Consider the following 26,415-nt stretch of genomic DNA (forward strand, 5'->3'; position numbering starts at 1 on the left):
TCAGTCTCTGGAAGGTGTCCTCTTATCATCTGAATCATTGGGCATTTCCTAAAAGCCAGTAGTGAGCCTCTAGTATTTCCTGGAACATCTTGGCAGATAGTTTTTGCGTCTATACCTTGTGCCAGGTGCTGTGCCAGGCTGGTCGCCATACCGATCCCGTTCAGGGATTCATCTCCCAGACGACAGAAACTGAGGCTCAGACATTAGGAAACTCACCCCAGGTTTCTTAGCTGGTAAGTGGCGGAGCTGGGATTTGAACCCAGGTCTCTCTGCCTCTAGAACCCATGTGTGACCATCGCAAGTCTGTGGATCTCCCACTATTTAGGACTTCTGCCCCCTGCTGGAAAAGACACCTGCAAAACAGACGGGACTGGCCTTTTCACAGCTAACTTGTGAGCCCCCTGGGCCCAAGGACTGTGTGCTACGTCCCCTCCCAGGCAGGCAGCAGATGGGAAATTGCGGATGAATGTGCTGGAAATCTAAGCATGTGGGGGAGGCCTCCTTTAAAATGCAGATGTCCTAGGAGGAGTAAGCACATTAGAAACTTTCCTTGCTATGGAGAGACAGGGGCGTCCGGGGTCCCTGGGTGGCTGTCTGGAGCAAAGGGCACTGGAAATCTAGGACGGAAGGGCCGTCCCCCTCCTTATTTTCCCATGAGGGGAAGGGAGGAAGAGGAGCTGACACGAGGAGGGCCTCGTCACAGGCTGCACCAGAAAGAGCCACCTGAATACTTAATTTCCTGGCCCTGGGCATTTGCCAGACAAGGCTGTGCTCTCCAGGCCACATAAGGGACCCCTGTTTCTAAGGACTCGTGGAAAATTGCTGCTTTGTTCATCTTTCCCTTTTATTTCTTGTTCCTGGGGGCTTGGGGCCTTTGATTCCCTTTGCGCTTTTGATTCCTTCCTGATTTTCCCTTTTCATGTGACCTTGGCTTTTATTTTATTTTTAGAGAGAGAGAGAGAGAGGGAACATGTGTGAGTGGGAGGAGGGGCAGAGGGAGAGAGAGGATCCTAAGCAGGCTCCACGTCCAGCGCAGAGTCCGACCCTGAGATCATGACCTGAGCTGAGATCAGGAGTCGGATCCTCAACCAACAGAGTCACCTGGGCGCCCTTTGCCTTGGCTTTTAATCTTTATTTTCATCTGTATGACCCATCCGTTAGTTCAGGCCTCATACTGCCCCCCCATCCCACCACCCGGGCTCCTACGACTCCCCCCAGTTTGTGCGCCTGGCTCTAACCTCGCTCCCGGCAGCTCCAAGACTCGCCTCCCACGAATGTTCCTCCTGTGTCTCCACTTTGCCCTTCTCCTCCTGCCTCTGAGCTGTGTTCTCCGTTGCTTCTGCCTAAAGCACCCGCTCCCTTCCTCTCTCCCTGTTAAAAGTCTGCCCACAGGGTTTCTGGCCTCAGCGCACCTGCTGAACTTGTGACTCTGTCCGTTTTCCATCAACCTCTTTGTCTTCGTTGCTCCAGGAGCAGTGATGTGCATCCATGCTGCTTCCTTTAGCAATTTCGTGTCTCCTCTTATCCCCTCTTAGGGTGTTTGTCACTTGCCTCTTGCACCATCACTTCTCACCTGTTTGCCCTCCTCCTCATCCGTTCGGGAGTTTTTAAAATGCAGTGTTTCTGTCTTATCCACTGAGCATCTGCTCCATGCAGGGCTCCCTGCCGAGGGTTGAGGGATAGCAAAGAGGGATGTGAAGTCTGCTCATTGTCAGTACTCGAGGGGAGCCCCTCAGAGTGAGAGTCTGTTGGCCCAGCCCACTTCTAGATGGTTCTAGAGGCCAAGCCAGGCGTGCTTCTGCCTTCTGTATTCCATGTCTCCTTTTTGGAAAAGCAGATGCCTGAGGAATGCTTTGGCATTCGCCTGGGTTCACAGGCCCACTCCTAGCGAGGCTCAGCGCACACGTTCCAGAATTCATTGGCTGTGTTCTGGAGCCGGCCTGGGACACGCAGATGGGGCCCAGACCCGTCACAGGGACCTTGGCACCGGGCAGGCTGGCTTCAAAGGAAGAGGCCCTTCCCGCCGCTTCTGCGTTCCGAAAGCTCTCAGCATCTGGCTCCTCTGTCGTCACTTTTCTCAGGAACAAATGGGTTTGATCATCCACTCCACAAACATTTGCTGAGTGCCGTGATCTCTGTTTACCCACTGACCACCTGGCACCGCGCCTGGCACAAAAATAAATACGACCATCTCTGCTCTACGGGAGTCCGCATCACAACAAAATAAATGCAAATTACTGAAAGCGGGGAGGGCAAATGGGCGCCCGTGTGGCCGCTCCTCGGGGTCGTGTCCCTGGCAGATATGGCTTAAATAATACAGGACTCGGTCACTGAGTTGGGATGCAGCTTCGGGATCTCTCCCCACCCCCGGTCAGGGCAGCCAGCAGGACGGGTTTGGACTTTGCCCACGAGGTGAAAGCGGCTTGGGACGACTCTTGTCTTCACGGGGATCTGCAGGCCCCTGAGATGAGGGAAGGGGGCTCGGGAGCCGGTGTGTTGAGGGGCTCCGGCCTGAGCAGGCTGCGAGGCCCCTTTAGCGCGGTGCTCGAAAGGAACACTGCTGTGGGAAGGGCCCTAGCATCGCTCCTGGGGACCCCTTCCTACTCCAGTTCCTGAGGATTCTTCTTCCTCCTCCTTCTGTGATACGAGATTCAACTGTCACCCTCCTTAGGATCTTTTCTCTTGCCTGGCCCCTGGGGTGAGAGCTAAGTGAAGTGTCAGCCCTCGAGTCTCTGTCTTCCCATACCTCTTTTTCCCACGTCGGGTGGGGGGGGGGGGTCCTTCCCTTGGCCTGGGAGCACCTGATCCGAGCCTGGTTGTCCTTCCGAGTCCCTGTGGGGTCCCCCCTGCCCCTTGCCTGCAGAACCTGCCTCTGCTGTGGGCCTATGGGACTTCTATGGCCTGAGGGCCCGTCATCGCGTGGGGGTGGCCATGCGGGGTCCTGCCCCTGCGCCCGGCCCACCTGCTGCCTCCTTCGTGTCCCAGCTGAGCTGTCATCTCACCTGGAAATCCCTTCCTGACTTCTCTAGGATTTGGGAAGGGGTCAGTGCCACTGGCTCGGGGGCTTACTTACTACCTCACGTCTTCCGTCATTCAAGGGCTCTGCGACACTTCCCTTAAATCCCCAGTGCAAACGATGCGAACCTGTCCCCAAAGGGCCTACGGTGTGGTCACAGCTCTGCTGCTAGTTGCTCTTGCTTGTATGTTATGTCTCTGCCAGTGGACCAGAGCCCCTGTGGTGGAGGCCTGGGGGCCAGTCGCTATGTTCCCATCATCCGGGGCATGAACTAGATGCTCAACATATCCTGATGGGCTCAGAGTGGCTTCTTGCTCCGTCTGGCTTGCTGTCAAGTCTGGTGAAGGGGGAGGCTCACAAAGGTTGGAGGGCTGGGAGGAGGAGGAACGGAGTGGGAACCTTCCCTGCTCTTGCTGAGAACCCAGGGCAGCGGGAGCTGGGCTAGAAATAGGTGCCTCAGAGGGAAGGTAGCCATGGTTAAAATGGCTTAAGAACACGGGTCAGGATGCGAATTCTAGCTCCTCAGCTCAATAACCGTGAGAGCTGGGCAAGTTCATTTCTCTGTGCCTTTGTTTTGTCATCTGCAAAATGGGTCTTAAAATAATGTCACCCTCATACAGTGGTTACTCATAAGTGAGTAAATGAGTTTAGATGAGTCCCGAGCACTTTAGAACAGTGCTTGCTGCAAGCGTTGGCTATTCCTCAGACTTTCCGGGCTTTCCCATGGTGATTCTCACTTTGTTTTTTGTTTTTTGTTTTTTTTTTTTTTTACATCTTTCTATAAACAAAGAGCATATTATTTACATAATCTGATAAACACACAATAAAGCTCTCTCTCTCTCTCTCTCTCTCTCTCTCTCTCTCGACAAGGAATGAGTCTGGTAGGTAGGGAGGTCATATTTGACCCTGCCAGCCCCTTGTCCTAGCCCCAGGTGTGTACTTCTGGGGCATTGGCGTGGGGATCATAAGCTTCAGTGTCTCTCTCCTCTGCCTGTCCCTGTCGATTCTTTCGAGGTCCAGGAACCTCACAGCCGAGGCTCCAACCTTCCTGGGTGGTGTCATGATTGGTCCCCAGCGAGCCTGGCAGGAGCATCAGGGAATGAAAACAGCCAGCGGCTCCTCCCCAGAGAAAATGGGATCTGCAGGCAGTGTGGTTGCAGACTCTGGGGCCTGGGCTGGGGGCTGGGGCTTCTGGGGCCTGGGCCAGGGTGGCTGGGGTCTTAGGGACTGGGTGGGGGGTTGGGGCTTCTGGACGGGGGCCTGGGGCTCCTGGGGCTTGGGCTGGGGGCACTGGGGCTCCTGGGACCTGGGCTGGGGGCTGGGGTTCTTGGAGCCTGGGCAAGGGCAGGGGGAAGGGGCTGGGGCTTCTGGGGCCTGGGCAGGGGGCTGGGGCTCCTGGGGCCTGGGCAGGGGGCTCACAGAGCAGGAGCGTGGTGTGCCTCGCCACGGGGAGAAAGGAGAGAGAGCAGGGCTGCGCTTGCAAAAGCAGGAGCAAAGTCCACACGTTTTACGAAGTGTTTTATGGTCAAGCTGTGCTTGGAAGCCTGGTCCTTAGCAAGAGTTATTAGGTGTGATGGTCTCAACAGGAGGGGGGGTGGGGGGGGGCATGAGACACGGGCGAGGGAAGAGGCAAGAGGGTTGCTTGGACTCGCCAGGCTGCTTACATCAGCCTGTTTGTTGTTTTTTAAAAATCACTCCTATTATTATTATTTTTTTTACCCTTGGGGCATTCAAAACTCAACTTACAGACGAACCCAAACTACTTGTCAGTCACTTGCTCTCTGTCTGAAACAGCTGCGAAGCACAGTTGAGTGGTCCCGTTACCTCACTGCCTTTGGGGTTTAAAAGTGCGTCTGAGTCACTTCCAATTCGGGGTGCAGGAATCTGATCCAATCAGGGTGCTCGGGACTCGAGAAGCCCTTATGGGGTGCAGCTGGGGGGCTCAGTGGTTGAGCATCTGCCTTCGGCTCAGGGTGTGATCCAGGTCCTGGAATCGAGTCCCACATGGGGCTCCCTGCAGGGAGCCTGCTTCTCCCTCTGCCTGTGTCTCTGCCTCTTTCATGTCTCTGTCTCATGAATAAATAAATAAAATTAAAAAACAGAAGAAATAAAAGAAGCCCTTACTAGTCCTGATGGAGGGGCAGTGAGCAGGATGTGCTCCTCATTGGCCCAGGTTAATCTCTCAGGTCCCCAGACTGAGAAGAGCCTCCGATTCTTTTGGAAATTCAGAACCAGCATATTGTCTAGAGAAGGGATGTGGTCACCTCTTGGTCTCTCCCCCCAGGAGGGATGGCAGTCGGGAACCAAGTACTATGTCTGAAGCAACAAGCTTCAATGGTTGGAGTAGAGATTCTTAACCAGGGACCACAGATAAAGGGCTTCCGAGGTCTGAAGTTGTAAGGAAATTTTTTTCTGCATATGCGTTTCCAGGAGGATGGCCCTGAAACTCCATCAGGCACTAGCTTGCCTGCGTGCAAGTGGGAAGGAGATCCTTCCTGCAGTTCCTAGAATTCACCACCTTGCTCCTGCCTCAGGGCTTTTGCACTTGCTGTTCCCTCTCTCAGAATACTCTTCTCTAAGATCCCACGTGGGCAGCCTCACTTTCTTCAAGTCACTGATTAAATGTCACCTTCCTGACCACCTTGTATAAAATAGTACCCATCACTCTCTATCCTATTCACCATCAGGTCATATCCTTGTTCTTTATAGAACTTACTGCTATATGACACTAATTCTTTGTTTATTAGCTCCTGCCTTTAGTAGGTTAGCCTCCATTGTGTTCACTGCTATATCTGTTGCATCTAGAATTGTGCCAAGTTCAAAGGAGATGCTTGGTAAATATCTGAATGGATGAATCAGTGAGCAAATTAATGACATTGATCATATTTGGGTCTTAGATGTAAAAAAATTTTTTTTTAATTTAAAAATTTTTTTAAGATTTTTTAAAATTTATTTATTTTTAAAAAAATTTTTTTTTATTATTATTTATTTATGATAGTTACAGAGAGAGAGAGAGAGAGAGGCAGAGACACAGGCAGAGGGAGAAGCAGGCTCCATGCACTGGGAGCCCGATGTGGGATTCGATCCCGGGTCTCCAGGATCGCGCCCTGGGCCAAAGGCAGGCGCCGAACCGCTGCACCACCCAGGGATCCCAAGATTTTTTAAAATTTATTTATTCATGATAGACATAGAGAGAGAGAGAGAGAGAGAGAGAGAGAGAGAGAGGCAGAGAGAGAAGCAGGCTCCATGCCGGGAGCCCAACGTGGGACTTGATCCCGGGACTCCAGGATCACGCCCTGGGCCAAAGGCAGGCGCTGAACCGCTGAGCCACCCAGGGATCCCCCCCAAATATTTTTTGATGATAGAAGACAAGAGTCTGGGTTCTCAGTGGGGTCAATTCTTGGCTGCGTCCCTTGGGTCCCAGACATTTGAAATGCTGTGAAATGATTGCTGGGGCACGGCCATAGATGTTTCGGCAGGAGCCTTCTAGAGATTTCACAGTGTTGGCGCATCTCTTGTTAATTTTATCAAACCTTTGAAAACACCAGATGCATCTGTGTGTGTGTGTGTGTGTGTGTGTGTGTGTCTCAAAACGGAGAGGTCAGCTCCTGGTACACAGATATCATTATCATTATCATTATTATTAATTGTCCCCATGTGCAGATGGGTTGCTGCCAATTCTGACCCATCAGCGAGCTCTCAGTGGCTTGTGTGAGGCTTCACAGTAGGTCAGGGTCCCCCTTGCGAACTGCAGTCCCACCCTAGAGTCACTATTATCAGATTCTGGAGAATATGTCCAAGGGGTTGACCTTGAGTGACCAGGGCCAGTTAGAGGCTAGCAGTTTCTTTCTTTCTTTCTTTCTTTCTTTCTTTCTTTCTTTCTTTCTTTCTTTCTTTCTTTCTTTCTTTCTTTCTTTCTTTCTTTCTTTCTTTCTTTCTTTCTTTCTTTCTTTGTTAGAAATTTCTTTATTATTACTTATTAAGCACCAGCTTAATACTGCAGAAAATTTCAAATCACCCTTCAACAACCCATTCTTCCCTCCCCCGACCCAAGTTCTTGATAAAGAGCTCTTCAAGTGAAGAAGACTTCCCTTCTTCTGTATAAAACTTTCTCAAATAAAGGCAAAGAACTGTGTACATCTTGCTGTAAAACGCTGCCCACAGCTGTGGAAAGTGTCTGCCCAGGTTCCTTTCACTGTCCAGGTCCTGAAAGACTCTTGTTCATGAACTGTCTCTTCACAAAGCAAGTCCACCCCTTGCTTGGTTTATCATTCTGAGGGTCAAAAACTTTCTCACAAAGTCTCAGTCCAGTCTCTTGTCTCAGCTGCTGTAAGTAGGCCCTCATCACCTCATCTTCCTGTTTGTTTGCAGGTTTGGCATAAATTGCATTAAGTGGAAAACCAGGCTCTCCAGGAATGGGGAAATTAGTGATTCCCAGTGTATACATTTCTTTTTCACCTTGGCTTTTGGAATTACACTTTTGGAGTTTCTTTAGACACTCAGAAATGTAGAGTGTTATATATATCAAAGTTCTATCAGCTTCATTCTTAATGTCATAGTTTTTGAAGAAGACATTGGCTTTGAAGTAATAGATGGCTCCATCCACAATATCTGTATCTTTTGTCTCTCTAGGGGCAGGTCCTTTGAATTTACTTCTGATAGGCAACAATGCCATGTTTCCAATTAGTTTGGTGTCGGGGTCCATGAGAGAAGAGTGGTAAGCCGGCATCTTGGCGGCGATCGGGTTTCAACCCAGACCCCATGTGAATGGGAGGCAACTGCCTTTTTTTCTGATCAAGGCAAAGTGGAATTAAGACTAGGAAAAGAGAGTCTGTATTTTCCTGTCATTTTAAAGGGGAGAACCGAAGGTACCACGCTCTTCCAGGAAGTACCTTCCTTCTGTGAGAAATAAACCCTGGTGTCTCCTGACAGATTATTTGCTATGTTTCTTGAGCATAAACCTCAGAATCATTTTTGCAGAGTTGATCTTTTATGACAACTCTCTGCATCAGGTAGGCTTGGAAGTGAATTCAGCACATAGAGCTATTACCTCCTGGTAACTTCTTTTATACATGGAAGCTTCTGAGTCTCATCTTGGAAAAGTTAGTGTTTTCCTGCATTAAAAAAACAGAACACTGTCCTCTTCCAAACATTTTAGATGGCCCATTCATCATTTATCAAAATAAATTTTATTTTTTTAAGTTATTTTACTTTTTTCTAGAAATTTTAATTATACAGTATAATACAGGAACATAACATTGTTTTAAAAGCCAAAACCTACAAAAAAAAACCCTCCACAAACATAAAAAGACCCCTTATATACCTGATTCTGAAGCCCAGTCCCATTTCCAGAGGTAACCTCTGCAAATAGCTTTTTGCTTCTTCCAGAATTTCTCTCCATGCATTGTAAATGTACAAGTTCATGAATAATTTTTATATATCTATATTTTGGACATTTTTCCATGTCAGTTCATACATCAATGCATCATTCTTTTCAACAGGAACATAGTCTTTCATTGCATCAAAACATACCTGAATATAGTCAGTCACTCCTTTATTTGGTGGAAGTCAGGTTACTTCCCAGTTTTTACTGTTACAAACAAGTCTGCGAAGAATATACATCTTTGTGTATGCGCACACATAGTTCTCCAGGACAGATTTTAAGAAAAAAATATTTTTGCTGGGTCAAAGGGTATTGCAGACTTTTTATTTTGATGAAAACTACCAAATTGACCCTCCTTCCGCCCTAGCCTTACCAACATAGACACCCACATTTAATTTCCTGTGTCCCTACCAATCAGAGATGTGACGATTTTGAGAAAGTTTTGCGAATTTGATGTGTAAATGATTTTAATTTCCTTTGCTCTGATTTCTAAGATGGTTGAGGATCTTTACGTACAGTGCTGTATGTTGGTGTTTTTTTTTTTTTTAAAGCAGCTCAGTTTTTATTTTTTTATTTTTAATTTTTTTTTAAATTTATGATAGAGAGAGAGAGAGAGAGATAGGCAGAGGGAGAAGCAGGCTCCATGCACGGGGAGCCCGACGTGGGATTCGATTCCGGGTCTCCAGGATCCCGCCCTGGGCCAAAGGCAGGCGCTAAACCACTGCGCCACCCAGGGATCCCTGTTGGTGGTTTTTTGACATGGTTTCAAACATTTTCACTTGTAGGACTGTTTCAGAAATGCCTCTCCTCCAGGGCAGATATGCAGCCAGTAGTTAAAATGTTGAAATAAAAAAAAAAAAGTTGAAATAGTTTCATACTTGTAGGTAAAGTGCGCCTGCCCCAAGTCACAATTCCCGGGCTCCTCCCCCTGCCTCTCTGACACCATGCCAAGACCTCCCAGTGAGGCAGCAATTAAGAGGTTAATATGCAGCTTATGCAGATGACCTTCAAGACCCTGCTCTATTGCAAAACCTGCTTCTATTCAGATTGTTTGACCCCATGATTCACCATTTACAAAATATTTCCAGGAGTCCCTCCCCAACTCTCAACCGAAGGTACTCAAACTGTGTTTTATACGTTTAGCAGTTTGTGGCCTGTGAGATTCACGCTAACGTCCTGCTGGTTTGCTTCTTGAACTGGGCCCTGCTTTGGATGCCGATTTCCTAGGATTATGCTTACATAATTTCCTTTTGACCTTAGCCTGCACAATGTAATCCGGGAGGGCACGCTGGGGGAATAAGATGACCCTTACGTAACTTATTACGTAAGAGCCGGGAGACCTGAATCTCTTCGGAGCGTCTGCAGAGTTTTCTAAGAACTCTGAAGGTTCATTTTGATAGAAGTTTGTTGTCTTTCAGCCAATTGAGTTCTTTAAAAAGCATTTCTTTATTTCTGAAATAGGCGAAGGGAAGGGGGAAAGAAAAGGACAGTATTGCTGTTATGTGGCAGGCTTGTAGAAGAAATGCTCGCCATCTAATTTAAGCTTCTCTACAATCCTCTTTCCTTGAATGGATAAGGGAACAGGCTCTAGGGATCAGAGTGGGTTGCTGAGGTTCATTCAGCTAGAGAGCAGTAGCACCGAGCCATAAAGCCCACTCAGCTTCTTCCTATGGAATGCACCTGTGCATGTGTATACCTAGGGTGGGGGACAGAGTGACTCACAGTCACCCTGCACAGTCCGCTTCATGTCCTATTCTCTTGAAGTCTTAAATTTTGCCCACTGGCTGTAGTGAGGTCGATGGGGAGCTCAGATCATTCCAAGAACTTCAAGTACCTTAGGGTCAAGGCAGGCTGAGGCCAGCTCTTTGATCTCTGGGCCAGAGAAGCCCTGTCCTGTCCCTGGCTGTGTGCAAATGGACTGGAGTTTTTGTGGCTGGAACTTTGGACTCCCTGATGTCACCCTTTCACCTTTACCTCTGAACGAGGGTAGACCCAAAAACAACAGGTCTCGTGTAACATGTTTGCCTGGCACGAGCTTGGCCCTGTGTCTCCTCTCTGCTTAGGAAAGTGACACGTGAGCAAAATTCACACCAGGGTGAATGTCTGCTTGGCCAGTATAACAAAGCCTCGAAGGAAAAAGCTTATCCAGGCAGCCCAGAGAAATGGGGCTCTGGTCATTTAACTTTTAGGGTCACTAGAAGATAGAACTAAAAGGGGTTTGTTGTTAAATACATTTTTGGTAATTCCCTCTTATTTTTAATCTTCCCATTGAAAAAGTAATAAACACACATGGGATAACATTCAGACCGTACTAAAGAGTATGTAGTGATCCGTGAGTCCCTCTCTCACCTGAGATGCCTATGTACTCATTCTTTGCCTCAGAGGCCACTGCTATTAATAGTGTCCTATCATCCTTCCAGAAATATTATCTGTAATCCATCTGTCCATCCATCCATCCATCCATCCATTCATCCATCCATCCTCCATCTCAACTTAAGCTTAACTCTTATGGTTGAAAATCATTCAAAATTCTGAAATTCACTCTCTCTTGGTTTGGTGTGTTGGGGCCAGTTACACTCCTGACAGAGGATCTTGCATGTCCCCTACGATGCCTGTCTGAGGTCTGGTTCTTATTCTAAAGTTCTACAGCTGGTGAAGGTGTACCATTGGGTCACACACCAACCAAAGACCTTTCTGAGAGATTGGGTTTCTATACCCTGTGCTAGACTATTTCTTCTGGATTCTTTCTCTTTAAAGCAGAATATAAGAAGATACAGTAGAGGAGGAAATGTATTTTTTTCCTCTACCCTTCTAGGTTCTTGACTGAGACCCCCCACTCCACCCTGTAACAAAAAGAAAAACAAATGTAATTGTATATGTATGTCCAGGAGCCCCACAAAGCTATGAGACCCAAAGGCAGCCAGGCAATTGAGATGTACATGCCATCCTGAGTTAAAGGAAGAGATGGGGCTTCAAGGAGGAGAAAGGCAATAATAACCAGGAAGAGAAGAAGAGCAAATGTCTGGTAAAAAATGTGTTTGCCCTGATGTACAGATAAGTCTTGCAGACGAAAATGTTATCTCTGATAATAGTTCCCTTCCTGGTACAGACCTGCTTTCTGAATTCTTTTAGGCAGTTTAGGAGGTAAAAAGCTTTTCCTGAATCTGGTAGGTCTTGATTGCCTTCAGCTGAAAATAATTCTTGTGCCAAAGAAGCCTATTTCGGGGTGGCCTATTCTGCTCCCCTACAATGCCCTGCCGGATGGATAGTTCAAATTAGGTGAGATTTCACAGAATCTGTGCTTCTTCAAAGGCTGCTCTCATTCATTCCTTGCCTGAGAAGGGTCCTCACCCACACTCCTGCTCCCTGCATTAAGACTGCCTGTTTACACATATGTTGATTGCTGAGCAGCTGAGTGTGTTAACAGGAGGAGGTCAGTTTTCTCAGTGGCACTTTTTCCCTGTTAAGTATAGCAAGAATGAAGGGCTGAGAAATGGCTATGATACCACTTTCCGTTACAACTTCCTCCAAGTTACCACATGAGGAGCCAGGACTCTGCTGGGCCTTGTCTTGGGATAGTCAGAAGTGGAAAACAGGATAATTCCCAAAGAGCTGCCCTCTAAAGAACAGAGATGTGATTGGAAATGTTCCTTCTTCAAAGATAGGAAAATAACCTGTTGGTTCTGTCCCTGTCCTAACCAGATCTTCTGGAGAGCTCTAGACACTGGTTCCTTCATCTTGCAGAGCTCAGTGTAGACTGGATCCTAGTTTCTGCCACTCATGGCAATGTGATTTGGGGCAGATAAAGTATTAGTGGGGAAAATGATTATGACAATTTCAAAGGATTGTTTTGTTTTAGTTGCAGGTACTAGAAGCCTAACTTAATTTGACTTAAACTAACAAGGAAGGTATTGGCTTATTAGCTAAAAAGTCTACCAGTAGCTTAGGCAGAGTTGGATGCAGAGGCTAAAATCTTATCATCAAGATGCATTTTTTTCTCCATCTCTCTTTATTTTAAAGCACAGGCAAGTCATTTCCATGAAGGCTCTTGGCAGCTTTGAACTTGCATCCTAGTAGCTCAGAAATGTCAGCAAAAAGGAGCTTTTTGGGGCCACTATTTCCAGCAAAAGGCTTAGGATTGAATCCCATGTTCCTACCCCTAAATCTTCATGGTCATAAGGATGAAATATCCTGATTCTCCAGGCCTGAGATGGGCAATGGGTCAGCTCCACCGAAAGGAGAGGAGATGCGTAGAGGGTCAGGAGTAGAGGAGAAGAGGTGTCCTGAGAGTAATTGGGAGACTAGAACAAAAGAGTAGTAAATGGATAGTAGGTAGGCAAGAGGCTTGCAGTATAGGGGCTAAATGAGGTTAGCAAATATTCTAGAGATTAGCAAATATTCTCTGTAAAGGAACAGATAACAAATGTTTTAGGGTTTCTGTTCCACTTACTTAACGTTGCCTTTGTAGTGCAAAAGCCACCATAGGCAGTAGTTAAATGATGAGCCTGGCTCATCAAGTGTTCTAATAAAACTTTATTTACCAAAATAAAGCAGTGTGTTAGATTTGATCCATGGCTATAGTCTGTTGACCTGTGGTCTAAAAGATAGATTGCACATGCAGAGAATAGAATCTTCTTTTTGTACTTATTCCAGAAACTTCAACAAATGACATCTGGCACATATAAAATACTTAACAAACGCTGGCCATTATTATTACTTATGCTGTAAGGCCAATAACAGTGATAACATTAATGATAATTGCAATAACACTAATTGCATAATGGGATATAATGAATTATGAGTAATAGGTCATCCAAATTTTCAAGGGTTGTTTCTATACTATTAGGGCAGCTTCCATTCTACATACTTATAGAGCTGGAAGGAACCACAGAGGCATCCAATTCTAATACCGCATTTTACAGATGAATCTTAGGCTCACACAGGAGATGACACATGTATAGGTTTACATAGCAAACTAGTGATAGTTTTGAAATTTGTAGCTGTTTCCTTCAGCCCTTCTCCTGTAGCTTTGAGCCACTATCTGATGGACACATGGTGTGCCTAGTACATTTGAGCACACAGGTAGAGTCAGAGCGTGAAGATTCACTGAGTTTTACATTCAAACTGGATAGCATGGTGACTTAGTATCGTTATGATTCTAGGCATATTCTTGAGCTGGTGGAAAGACCTGGTTTTGGACCAGCATGTGTTTATGACTCATGAGAACTCCCTGCTGATGGGATGACTCAGATATCTGTTTTATACAAAAATTACTAAACACCTCTTGCTCCGTTTGAAAACAATGAATAAAACGACAAGTTATTCATTGCCTTACTTACTACTTCTTCGTCACTATTTCCATTGACTTAGCATGCTGGCATTCACCTAAAAACAGCATGTCTTCAGTTTGCGTGCTGGTAAAGGGCTTCCTCCCAAATCTCCCATCAGCATGGACAGAGAGAGATCCATGGACACTTTTGTCTGCACTTAGTGGGACAGACCCATTGGCCAAATTCTTCATGGTGGATAAAACTCTCCTTGGGTTTTGGTTAACCAGCAGTGATAGAGTGATCCAGGAGGGTGGGTATTTTAGAAGCTCAGCTCTTTAGCATTTTTTTTCCCAAAGTTGATTTCCAACTTTTATTACTCAGGGTCACTTACATAAATCAATGAAAAGAAATATTTTCATGAATCAAAACTGTGTCATAGAATCCTCTGGACTCAAGTATTAAAGAGACCTCAGTAAACAGAATGGAGCATTTGAGATTGATTTACCACTTTTTTAAGGCAAAGGTCAGCACATTTTTCTGCACAGGATCAGATAGTCAATATTGTAGACTTCTTGGGTCATGTGGTGGGCTGTGATTTGCCAACCCCTGTTAAACTCTAGTTAGTGTTAAAGAGCAGACCAAAAGATGGAGTATTTGAATTGGCTGCCAGTTACTTGAATATAGTCTTTAAAAACTTGGGCTTTGGGTTGGATAGATTTAAGTGTAGCCCTGTGGTTCTGTTGCTTAGTGGGTGATTTAAGGCAGGTTAGTTGCCTTGGGTTCCTTGTCTGTAAAATAGAGACAGTAATAATCCCCTTTGTAGACTTGTGTGGAACCAGCAAAGGAAGTCACTTACCCCAGAGCTGGTATGCTGCCTAAAGATAGTACTATAATTAGTACTGTTACTGATAACCAAGCCCACTGGGTGATAGGAGATAATTAATAGCATAAAATTAAGGAAGTTGCCTCTCTGGTCAGCTTCAAAGGAACTAGGGAACCAAGAAACCTTTTCCATCATCTTCTATGGGGTAAGTCTGGGACTGTACCAACGATGAGGCATCGTTGAAAGGAGCCTCATGCTAACTCATGACAGACAGTCTTTCCTTCTCTGAAAAATGAGGCCTCACATCATTCAGAGGAAAATCTCAAATTAGAAATCCTTTGCTGAACATTCTCTTTAGCCATGGAATGAGACCAAATGGCCTGATCTGGATCAGAATCATCAATGTCATCTGAGAACAAGTGGTGAGGAGTGACTGTGGGCCGTAGGAGCTCTGGGACCTCGGCTCATTAGTTCCCAGTGACTTCATCATGTTGCCTCCCGTCATTTTGCAACTTCTGTTGCTAAGGCTGACATTAGAAAGAATTTGGCCGGAAGCCACATATGTGTTCAACATCCTTAGGGAACATAGCTTTCAATAACTAAATTTTATAGATACAGATATAGAAATACAGATATTTTTGCAGAATTATGAGCTATGAGGTTGAGGTTGGATATGTTGGGAGACAGGTGAATGACAAGTTTACTCAAGAATGGCAAAATAGGGCGCCTGGGTGGCTCAGTCAGTTGGGTGTCCAGCTCTTGATTTTGGTTCAGGACATGATCTTGGGGACCTGGGACAAGCCCTGCATCAGGCTCCAAGCTCAGCAGGGAGATGCTTGAGATGCTGTCTCTCCCTCTGCCCCTCTGACTGCTTGCATTCCCTCTCTCTTTCTTATAAATAAATAAATAAATCTTTTTCTTAAATGGCAAAATAAAACAATGAAAAGCATCAGCCCTTTCAATCTGTACACACCTACACATAAACACACACTTTCCCTGGGACAATTCAAGGTCAGGTCCATGATGATATAGCTAAGGAACATCTAAGAATGTCATTCTCATGAGGTTCCAGGTTCTTGCAGTCACCATGTTGTCGTGAGAAAGGATTAGATTTTTAATAGACATAGACCAGGATGGGATTCCTACCTCTGCCCTTTCCTGTTTGATAACAGGCAACTTACTTAATTTTGCTTCCTAATCTGTAAAATGACTAACAGTCACTTCTCAAGTGATATAAAATGTCCATCAGAGATACTACAAATAGTTGCTGTCTTTCTGACTGTACGGGCTGGCATCCCAATGACCAAATCTCCATACCCCACCTCCCCACTCTAGACTTGTAAAAAACAGACTGAAGTCACTCTCAGCATTTTAACACATGCTAAGTCATTACTCTAGAGAGTTATGATCCTGGAGCCACTGATAATAAGGAAGTCTGCTGAGAAGACGATGAAAGCTGGTCCCACCCTCTGTAATCCACTAGCCAGTCCTGATTATTTCCCAGGTATTGCCTCTGCCTGTGCTCAGAAAAGGTGAGATTGCAGGTCATTGGCTTCATACTTTCACCCTTGTCCCCTGGGAAATTTGCCTCAAAGTTGAAAATTATGTGACATCCTTAGTAATAACATGATTCACTCTGCTGAACCACCCTGTACCTACTTTGTAGCCTGCCCCCCTCTCCCCCCCAAAAATACTCATTCCTGTTTGCAGATTTAATCTAAGTGCACAGGGAAGGCTCTCATCTCTACAATGATGAAGTCAAATAGAACAGGGGTTGCTAACTCAATAGGAGCCAGGAAAGTATGTGAAATTAAGGAGCAGTTCACTTGCCTCTTAATGCTTCTTTCAGAAAAATAGCAGTGCAAGCACAATGACAAATGGTATTTGATGCTTGGCCTTGGTGTTAGGGAAGCAATAAGGATTGATGGGGACTGTGGCCAATAGGAAAACCCATGTCTGTCTAAAGGAGAATCACTTCTCAGTTCTAGCTGATTGTTGCCACTCAGAAATCTAGGTTCCAGGGTATCTAGATCTTCCAGCACTTTAAGAGAAGGGAGAAATCTGGATTTCTAGCTGGAAATCTAGCTTTTAAATGTTGTGAAATGATTCAAATGAAAAAGCAACCACCATAAAGACAACAATAATCTTGTGTTACCCTGGAGTTTATAAGCACTTACATAGACCCACAGGGAGACCTGGTGGGGTAAAAAATGAAGTTGAGGGGGAAGAAATGGTTGTGTGGACTAACACCCCCAAAATTTCATATGGCATTTATTGCAACACTCTACAAGTGGAAAAGCTTGACATTGTTGTTCAGGTTTTATCATGTGCCTTAGATGCTATTTAAGAAAGCAGGTAAGCAAATGAATGGGAAATATCAGAAAGGGAGACAGAACATGAAGACTCCTAACTCTGGGAAACGAACTAGGGGTGGTGGAAGGGGAGGAGGGCGGGGGGTGGGGGTGACTGGGTGGCGGGCACTGAGGGGGGCACTTGATGGGATGAGCACTGGGTGTTACTCTATATGTTGGCAAATTGAACACCAATAAAAATAAATTTATAAAAAAAAAGAAAGCAGGTAAGCACTGCTAACAGTTTTCAGTACAAGGTTAAAACAAAGAACATTGACGTTCAGCTGAAATTTTAAACAAGTCACAATTTACTGGCATTTATTGCTGCCAATTGAAAGAGGTTTTAGAATTAATACCCAACTTGTTATCATTGGCATTGTTGAAGTTACTACTTATTAAGCTTATCTATGAAGAAAAAGAATCCTTATGTAAAGGGGAGGAATAGATTCAGTGACTTCTCTCCATTATTTTGGGTGTGATGGTCTGGGACAAGGTCATAGTTTCTTACGGGTAAGTAAGAGACATTGTGTGAATGCTTGATAAGTGGGGAGGGATGGTGACCGAGACCCACTCTGGGAGCACGTGTGAGCAGCAACAGTTGGATAGCCCATCAGGCTGTGTTTTGCTGATAGGTCTAAGGAAGTTGAGAGGGAAAAATGAAGGAAAGAGAAAGAGGAGAGACATGTTGGGGAGTATGAGGAGGAAGAAGAAAGATGCCTACATGGGGTACCTTGGTTAAGTGCACTGTTTTTGGCTCAGGTCATGATCTCTGGGTTCTGGGGTCAAGGCCCACACTGCCTTTGGCTTAGGTCGTGATCTCTGGGTCCTGGGATCGAACCCTGCATCAGGCTTCTTGCTCAGCAGGGAGTCTGCTTCTCTTTCTCTCTGTCTCTCTCTCTCTTAAATAAATAAGTAATATCTTAAAAAGAGAGAGAGAAAGATGATTACAATGAAGTTTTATTATGTGTGTGCTGCTCGGTGTGTGATGTAAACCCTCTTCCTCTTCTCCCTATCCTGTGTAATAATGATTTCTCAGGACCGGATTGTGGGGTTGGATCTGTTCCCAAGTAAGGCACAAAGGGCTGAGTGTGAGCTGAATGCGGCCTCAGGGCAGATGGGGAGAGGGTGGGTAGAGGAAGGAGGCAAGATTGCCTACAGTGGAAGAGCCTGCCACTTCTGTATTAACTCAAGGCCCTAGGATGTGCTGAGATCCAGGGAACTCATTTCAGGGAACACTACAGATCTTATCCAGCCCCTAGGCCTATGTTCTGTCCTAGCACTTAATTCGACCTACCAGTTTTTACTACCAGTTTTTACTGAATACGTATAAGTGCCTGGCATTGTGCATACCGTGATATAGCAGATTCAAGTGAAGACAGGGCATGATTTTGCTTTGATGTCATGATTTAAGGGCCAGCTAGATAAGTCACTCACTCAGGAAAAAACCCTGCTCTGAAATAAATTAAAGAGTTTACAAGTTGAGCAAGATTGAACTATTCTTCCCAAGCACCTGGATGAAGGGCACTCACCTCAGCTGCCAGGGAATGAAGTGGTGTTGATGTTCACAGCAAACATACCAGACCACTTCCTGGGGTGTCGAGGGGAGGTGGGGCTGGAATGACTTCAGGAAGTGCATAAAAAGTTCAGTTGTGTCCACTTGTAGTAACTTGAAGCTGCGGTTACTTTTGGCAAGGTCGCTGGATGTCAATTTGAGCTTTGGGAGACCCCAGACTAAGGAGTTTCATGCACCCTTTCCTTGTGCTTCATTTGGCTCCTCTCCGAATCCATACCCATAGGGGGAATCTCTTACCCAGTGTCTGACTTGGGAGGACTCTTGCCACTTCCTGCCAAGGGCATTTCCCAGCTCTGTAGAATTGGGTCCCCCTAGTACCTCCAGATGCATATTGAGCATCTAATCTGTATTGGGTCCAGGGGAAGAGACAGGCCTTTCCTACATAGGATCTAACATCTACTGGGGAAGGCATTAAGGAAACAACATGGTTGTGATGAAATGTGAAATGCAGCATCGTAGAGGCATGAAAAGTAAGCTGGGGCTTAGGAAAGGATTATTCAAAGAAGCAACATCTGGGGCACTTGGGTGGCTCAGATGGTTACGTGTCTGGCTCTTGATTTTGACTCAGGTCATGATCTCAGGGTCCTGAGACTGAGGCCCACATCAGGCTCTGTGCTCAGTGGGGATTCCCTCTCCCTCTGCCCCTCCTCTGGCTCACACACACCCTCTCTCTCTTTAAAAAAAAAAAGAAAAAAAAAAAGGAGCAACATCAAAGAGTCCATTAAGATTTCAGGTTCTCATGTGAGATGCACTACACTCCCCAAACACCAAGCACTGCATCTGTCTATTAAAAACTGGGAAGTGGGTAACCAAAGAGGATGTAGTTGGCCCGTGGGCTATGCCATGTCCATGTCCACGTTGGGCACAGCGAAGCGACTGTCTCTGTGAGTGGTCAGTGTAAGAAATGCACAGTTTTCTCTTAAAGATGATTTCCCAGCTGGTGACCTGATGGCTCCATTGATTTCACTGTAAAGTCAGTGTAGGAGTGACTGGGCTCGGGGAGCGGAGATGACTGGTGGGGTCAGCGGGGACTGACTATTTAGCTGATAAGGAGCCACAAAGGTCGTTAGTGGCTTATTAGAATGAATGAAGTAAGAAGAGACCCAAATCCATGCTCCTGCTCCCAGCTCCCTGCTTCCCCGGGGTTGGGGGGGGGGGGTCCTGAGATGCCTCCTGGAGTGACAGGTGCCATCAGAGTCGTGGCGTGGGCCCACCTTCGGCGTTGAGCAGCTAGGGGCTAGCTAAGGAGAGAAAACTCTGGCTTCAGTCTGGGTCTAGCACCTCCTCTGTGCTGGAAGAAGGGGGGAAAGGCGGTGTCAGGGGGCTCGCCTGCATCTCACCAGAGAGGCTGAGCACACTGCCTCTCTGGAGGGAGCGCTAGAAGGTGCGGAGTGGGTACTAAGAGGGTCTCCGTGTCTTGCCTCTTGCGTTTATTGTAAACGTGGAATGAGACAATGTAGGAAACCCTTAGCCTGAGGTCAGGGACCACGTTAGTTTTCTATCGTTGCTATAACAAACTACCACCAGTTGAGTGTTTTGAAACAATACAGTTCTTACACTTCTGGAGGCCCGAAGTCCACAGTGGGTCTCACGGGGCTGAGTTCTTTACTGGAGGCTCTAAGGAAGAATGTCTTTCCTCGCCTTTGCCAGCTTCTAGAAGCCACCCACATATCCCTTGGCTCATGGCCCCTTCCTCTCTCTGCAAAGCCAGCAGTGTGGGGCCAGGGCCGAGTCTTGCTCATGCTGCTGTCTCTCCACTTCCTGCCTGTCCTGCCTCCCGTCCACGTGCAGACCTTCGTGGTTACACTGAGCCCACCTGGGTAATCCAAGATAAACTCTCCACCTCAAGGTTGGCAGCCTTAATTCCTTTTGGCTGTGTCACTCACCTCATCACAGGTTCTGGGGATTAGGACATGGACATTTTGCGGTCGGTGGGGGCCGTTATTATGCCTACTGTGGGCACACACTAAAATGTCAGTCGATGGTCCCTATTTATTCCCAGTGCTCCTTCAGAAGTGGGATAAAGCCTGGGCTCTGGCCGGTTCTGAAGTGCCCCAAGCAGAGGGCTGGAAAGCCTGCCTCGACTCGCCCAGGGGAGCAGGGATGTGGCCAGACCCCACCTGGAGGGCTGTGCCCAGTCCTGAAGGCGCATCCTCAGGGGATGTAAGTGGTTCGGGTGCTGCAACCTGGACGGGGAGGAGCTTGAGGACCAGAAAACCCTGAGCAGAGAGAAGAGCCGCCTTCATGGGCCTGCAAGGTTGGTGGATGGAGAGGGAGGCAGGCTTCGCGTGTTGTTGAGGGTCATGTTATGGTGAAGAAAGTGCGCCTTTTGCTCCGGGAGAGCTGGCTTCCAACCCCAGCTCAGCCCCTCACCAGCCATTGGGTAGATGGCTTCACTTCTGATCTCCAGTGTTTTCCTCCACTAAGAAGGAATAATAGTAGTATCTGCCTTGCGAGAGTGTTGGGAGGAATGAATGAAATAGTGCACGTGAAGCAGCTAGTACGTTGCCCGATGGTCGTCTAACCTGCAGGGGAACAGATCTAGGTCTGTCCTGAGGGAGGAGCTTTGTGGTCGCCCAAGCTGTGTGGTGACAGGACGGTGAGGCGGGTGATGTACCAGGTCCCTGACCAGACACTGGCACAGACGTGGACTGCAACGAAGTCACCTGGGTGCTTTTTAAAAAGCTCAGAGATCTGTGACCCCGCCCAGACATGCTCATTTGGGATTTTCAGAGATGGGGTTTCGAGATCTGTTGGATTTTTTTGGCCTGGTAGCTTTTATTTTCTGGAAGCAGCTTTAGATTCATAGCAAAATTGAGCAGCAAGTACAGGGATTTCCTACGCACCCCGTGCTGTGTCCTCAGACACCTGCAGGACCTCCCGACCATCAACAGCCCCCACTAGGGAGGTTCATTTGTTACACCCGAGGAACCTACATGGGCTCATCGTTACTCCCCTGGGTCCATAGTTGACATAGGGTTCATTCTTGGCCTTGAACGTTCTGTGGGTTTGGACAAATGTTTAATGTGTATCCCCTACTAGAGAATCATGCACAGTATAGCTGCTCTAAAAATCCTTGTACTTCACCTGTTCCCCCCTCCCTTGCCCAATCCCCAGCAAGCACTAGTCCTCTTACTAACTCCGTAGTTTTGCCTTTTTCAGAATGTTCTATGTATATTATGTAGTCTTTTTGGGTTAGCTTCTTTCACTTAGTTATGTGCATCTAAGTTTCTTCCATGTCTTTTCATGGCTTGGTAGCCCTTTTCTTAAAAAAAATTTTATTGTTAGGTCTGAATAATATTCCATTGTCTGGAGGTACCAGAGTTTATCGATCCACTCACCTACTGCAAGACATCTCGGTTGCCTCCAAGTTTTGGCAATTTCATAACTTCATAATTATAAAGCTGCCATAAACATCCACGTGTGGACATAAAATTTTGGAGATCTGTGTTTTTTACAGGTGATTCAGAGACAGATTTGCGGCCTCTGGACCAGATAGTCATTGGTCCTGAGGTTGATGGTGGACTGGAAGCCTCGCCAGTCCCAGAATTCTAGGATTCTGTGAGGACGGCGGCGTAGCTCGTACACCAGGCTCTGATTTGGACTGGACATTTGCCTTCTTCCCCTGCTCCCCTGTAAGCAAAATCACTCTTTTGCCTGCATGCTCAGTGTCAATGTTTATTGCTAAGCACAAGATTACCAAGTATAAAGAGTAATTTTTCTAGGACTGGAGAGAGCTGACCTGGCTTTCCGGGTTCAGGACTGGCTGCATTTATATAGTATTTACCTTGTGTTCCTATGTATAAAATACTTAGAAAAGTAAGCTTTGCACAAACGTTACTTGAAGTCATTATGGCCCTCAGAATTTGTATGCTTATTACTGGTTACCAGCTGAGTCCTTCTGAGTGGGGGGAGTCCTTCCTGGTGAGGGGCCCAGGGTCATTTCACATCAGCAAGTGCTGCCCGAGACCCCGGGAACAGGTTAGCGCCTGTGCACACTGGATGTCCAAGGGGAGGAGTTAATAGGTACCTGTGGGGTACCTCTGAGGCCAGGAGCTTGCATTGTCTCAGGTAGGCAACCAGGTAATGGCTTCCTGGAGCTCCTTTCACCCTTTCCTCACCTGCCACCATGCTACTCTCTCTGCTTTCTTTTTCTGAGTGTGCCTTGGTGGATTTGGAAGTTTGAAGGTGCCTGTCACTCTGCAAATACTCCTAGAAAGGATGTGCCCAGAGAAGAGCCCCAAGGACTCAAAGGCAGATGGCAGCACAGATTTAATCCTGGCTGCTCAACCACCTGTTCGAACCCTGGCTTTGTCGCTTCTAAGTTTTGTGAGCTCTGGCAAGTTGCAGGATGTCCATTCCTAAGGTGGGATCATTCATCCCCTCCCAGGGATGCCTTGAAGACAAAATAACGTGAAGGATATGACATTTTGTGACATCAGCCCTTGTTAACTTATGAACATATTATTAACTGACTTCTTAATAAATTGAACTGATGGACAGTTGGTTATTGTTTATAATTTAAAAGATGAACACAAGGAGAAGAGCCTGGAGGGAGCCTCCTTATGGAAGAGAAGGGAAGGTGATATGTTGAGGACCTTTGCAGCTCTGGGCATGGGAAAGCAGAAGGAAGATAAAGACCACAGACATCTTTGTGGGCCAGTGAGACACTTTCTATAACCCAAGCCACCCCAAATCCCACTGTTTGTTTGTTTGTTTTGTTTTGTTTTGTTTTCGTCTCGTCTGAAGGAGACTTTCACATGTCTCCCATGTATAAGGTGTTTTTGGGGCAAAATTACCACCTGTGCTTTTGTTGGCAAAGCCACCACTATGGGAATCAGCCATTTGGGGACCAACAACATAATTTAGCTTGCCCATTTATTTTATTTAATTTTTTAATTTTTATTTATTTATTTTTGCCCGTTTATTTTAAGCTTTTTATTGAAGTCTAACGCACATACAGAACACACACATCTTAAGTGACCAGCTTGAATAAATTTCTCAAATTGAACACACATGTGAAACTAGCATCCAGATTAAAAACAAAAAGAAAAAAGAAAAGGGAAATTATTAGTATTCCAGAAACCCTGGTGAGGCCACAGAGTTTTAAACACAGTTGACTTCAGAACTGACCCTGGGCAGTAGCATGTACTTGGCAAAGTTTATGTCTGATGTTCTGAGCCCCTCTCCTTTCACTTGGCTTCTGGGTGTGGTTCTGGCCAGGACTCATGTCAGATTTGCAAGGTTCCCCTTAGCAAATCCTGTTTTTAGGGAGAGATCTGAGATGCTCCTTCATGCTGGGTTGTCGGGGAAAGGGTTGCCTTTTCCATGGCCTTTTGTCTTCAAACTGAGATGCAAAGGACAGGACTCTCAAGCAGGAATTTCAGGCATCTGGGAGCCCGAATGGGCACCTTTGAAGCCCTCCAGAGAAGCTTAAGGGAGTCCTGAAACATCTCCCCACAAAAGAATGGTGTGGCGTTTCCAGGGCCAGCCCCAGGAAATCTCACTATTTACAGGGTCATGGTGATCACTTGTCTTCTTGTTTGGCATTGACACTGCAATTGCAAGGTTGGTTGCATGGTCTAGAAGGAGAGAAAAGGTACATAGACTATTCGGCTCAAGAAGGGAAAGGACCACACTGATGAAAAACAGTTGTTAAGTTGTGACCAAACTGCCCAGAAAGTTCCAGCCACTGCTTGCCGTGCCTGGCTTCTGCCTGGGGCCTGAAGGCACTGTGACTAATTAAGCCACTTAGTCAACATCCCAGCTGCTCCCCTGCCTGGCAGGCTAGGAGGGCTCAGCCTGGAAGCTTCAGGGGCTAGAAGGAGAACTTCCCGTGCCTGAGGGCCAGATCCAGAGCTCTGTTAATGAAGAGTGCTTCCAGAAGAATCCTTCTGGCAAAGGGAAGAAGCTCTTTGGCTCTTTGGTAGAAGGGCATTTTGGAAGGTCCAGATTTAGAGCTGTTGATTTCGGCAGTTGGATCCTAAGGCGCCTTCCTGTGTCCTCACCAGTTTCCCCTGAAGGCCTCATTATCTGAGCCCAGATTGGTTCATGGCTTCGTCTTCCCCCCAGGGTGCTGGGAGCGCTGGGGCCTGCCACACTTTGGGCAGGGCAGCTGCATCAAAGCTGCCAGTAGGGAAGGGCCAGCTCTACCCGGTGTCACCCTGCCCCTTCCTGCTACCTATGGGTTATCCTAATGCAGGTGTTCCCTGCAACTAGATGTGCTTTTTATCTTGTTGCCTATTCATTCATTCAACATGCAAAAATTGAGCATTGACTATATACCAGGAAACCATGCTGGGTGTGAGGAAGACTGAGTCAAGTAAGACAAGCCTGTGCCCTCATTGTGTGTGTGTGTGTGGGGGGGGGGTGGCAAATAATTGTGATAGATACCTCAAGAAAGGGCAGCACAGGCCAGCACAGGTCAGCTAGGTAAGTACAGGTAAGCACAGGTAAGCTGCAGGAGGAGCATCTGAAAGTCAACAAAGACTTCCCGAGGGAAGTCATACCCGAATTGAGTCTTGAAGAAGAAAGAGAAGTTAGTCTAAGAAGGCTGGGTGGGAGGGGAGGGTGGGGAGGACATTTCAGCCTGAGGAAACCTTTTGCTTCAAGGCAGATTGGAATGAGGGCCTAGTTCCCTGTGACTGCAAACCCGAAATGCACGCCGCACGAATTTCCCCGTTTACTGGAGTTAGTTGTGTGATGTGGCCTAATGGGTTTTCATGTTGTTCGATGAAACAGAGGTGGGTAGCAGTTACTTCGGGAGTAACAGGGCTCTGGAGACAGGGCTGGCCAGTGTCCTCCTGGGCCATGGCATAATCTTTATTTTTAGAAGAGGTTCCCAATTTGAGATGATTAAACACCCCACCCCAGTCTCTCTACCCAGGCTGGGAGGGTCCCTGTTCCTTGGTGTGTCTTATTTCTGTTTTGGGTGGTGAGCCTTTCCGGAAATGGGCAAATCTGTTGTGTTGAGGCTGGCCTAAATTCCTAACCTTAGGAGGATATCACAAAAATCCAGAGTTTTTTTTTTATTTAAGACTATATTCCTAATGTTCTTTGAGAGGTTATCCAGTCATTCCACAGCAGAGTTGCCTACAGCGTAGAAACTTTCCAGGTCCCCACCCACTCTGGCTCTTCTGGGACTTCCTTTTAGTAAAAAGCACAAGTATCCTTTGTTGCCAAAACTCAACTCACTAAAACTCAACTATAAAGAAATGGTCTTAATGATCATTTTGCACCATTGTAGGCATTGAAGACAAAAAAAGGAAACTAATATTGGGTATCGATTACATGTTACATACTCTGCAGTGCTTTCCTAAGTATTATCTCGTTGAAGCTCTATGCTACCCCAGTGAGTTGGGTGCTGTGATCCAAGAAATCAGTGCCTTATCCCAGGCATGGCAGGGAAAGGAGATTTCAACCAAGACCCCCATGGCCGTGTAATTATGTAATTGTATTCCACCAAGGAACCTTTTGGCAGCTGCGAATCAGTTGGTGGCTGGTGCTTTAACTTCTGTTCCTGGGGAAAATGAATGTTGTTTTTATTAATCTCTTCAGAATACTGTCTCCCGTAACTTCTTCCTGGCTCCATGTGTGAGGACACTCAAAAGTCCCAGTGAGCTCTGTGTTTGCCACTCACGGCATTATCCAGTGGGGGCCCATTGGTTTGGGAAATGATATGAAGACTTCTTTCCTGCAGTTTTTCCTCTTGAATGTTTCTGTGAGTGGATGAATCTCCGATTCCACGTGAGTTGACTCTGAATGATAAGGGCGGTCCCTCAAGGAGTTAGGGATGAATTTGGCAATTGGCTGGTCCCAATGCTGGTCCACCTGTTTGACTCTGTTCCTGTGGCATTGAGCTGCTCATCTTAGAAACCTAGATTGAGAACTGGGTGAGGGTGCGTGGGGGATTAAGAAGATGCCTGTGTCTCAACTGTGGTAGTGAATTTGAACCCTAACTCAGCATTAGCAGTGCTACAAAAACATGCTTTTGGAAAGT

General features: G+C 46.6%; 2 protein-coding genes across 12 annotated transcripts in view; one reads left to right on the forward strand and one right to left on the reverse strand.

Moving 5' to 3' along the window:
- The window catches only part of SLC1A2 (solute carrier family 1 member 2), a 152,158-nt gene that overhangs the window by 58,877 nt on the left and 66,866 nt on the right, over window positions 1-26,415 (forward strand). Inside the window, exon 1 of one of the 11 annotated variants that reach the window (XM_041773755.1) lies at window positions 2,396-2,412. The exons of 9 other annotated variants lie outside the window; for them this stretch is intronic. The gene's annotated coding sequence lies outside the window, so the exon portion shown is untranslated. Of the gene's footprint in view, window positions 1-2,395; window positions 2,413-21,910; window positions 22,052-26,415 lie in introns of those variants that run through there. One more of the 11 variants, XM_041773754.1, reaches the window with a different exon arrangement.
- LOC121501574 (actin-related protein 2/3 complex subunit 3-like) lies at window positions 7,209-7,745 on the reverse strand. Its single transcript, XM_041773756.1, has one exon. The coding sequence runs from the start codon at window positions 7,743-7,745 to the stop codon at window positions 7,209-7,211; it is 537 nt and encodes a 178-aa protein (XP_041629690.1).

This window comes from Vulpes lagopus, chromosome 11, assembly GCF_018345385.1.
Source record: "Vulpes lagopus strain Blue_001 chromosome 11, ASM1834538v1, whole genome shotgun sequence".
Taxonomy (NCBI): domain Eukaryota; kingdom Metazoa; phylum Chordata; class Mammalia; order Carnivora; family Canidae; genus Vulpes; species Vulpes lagopus.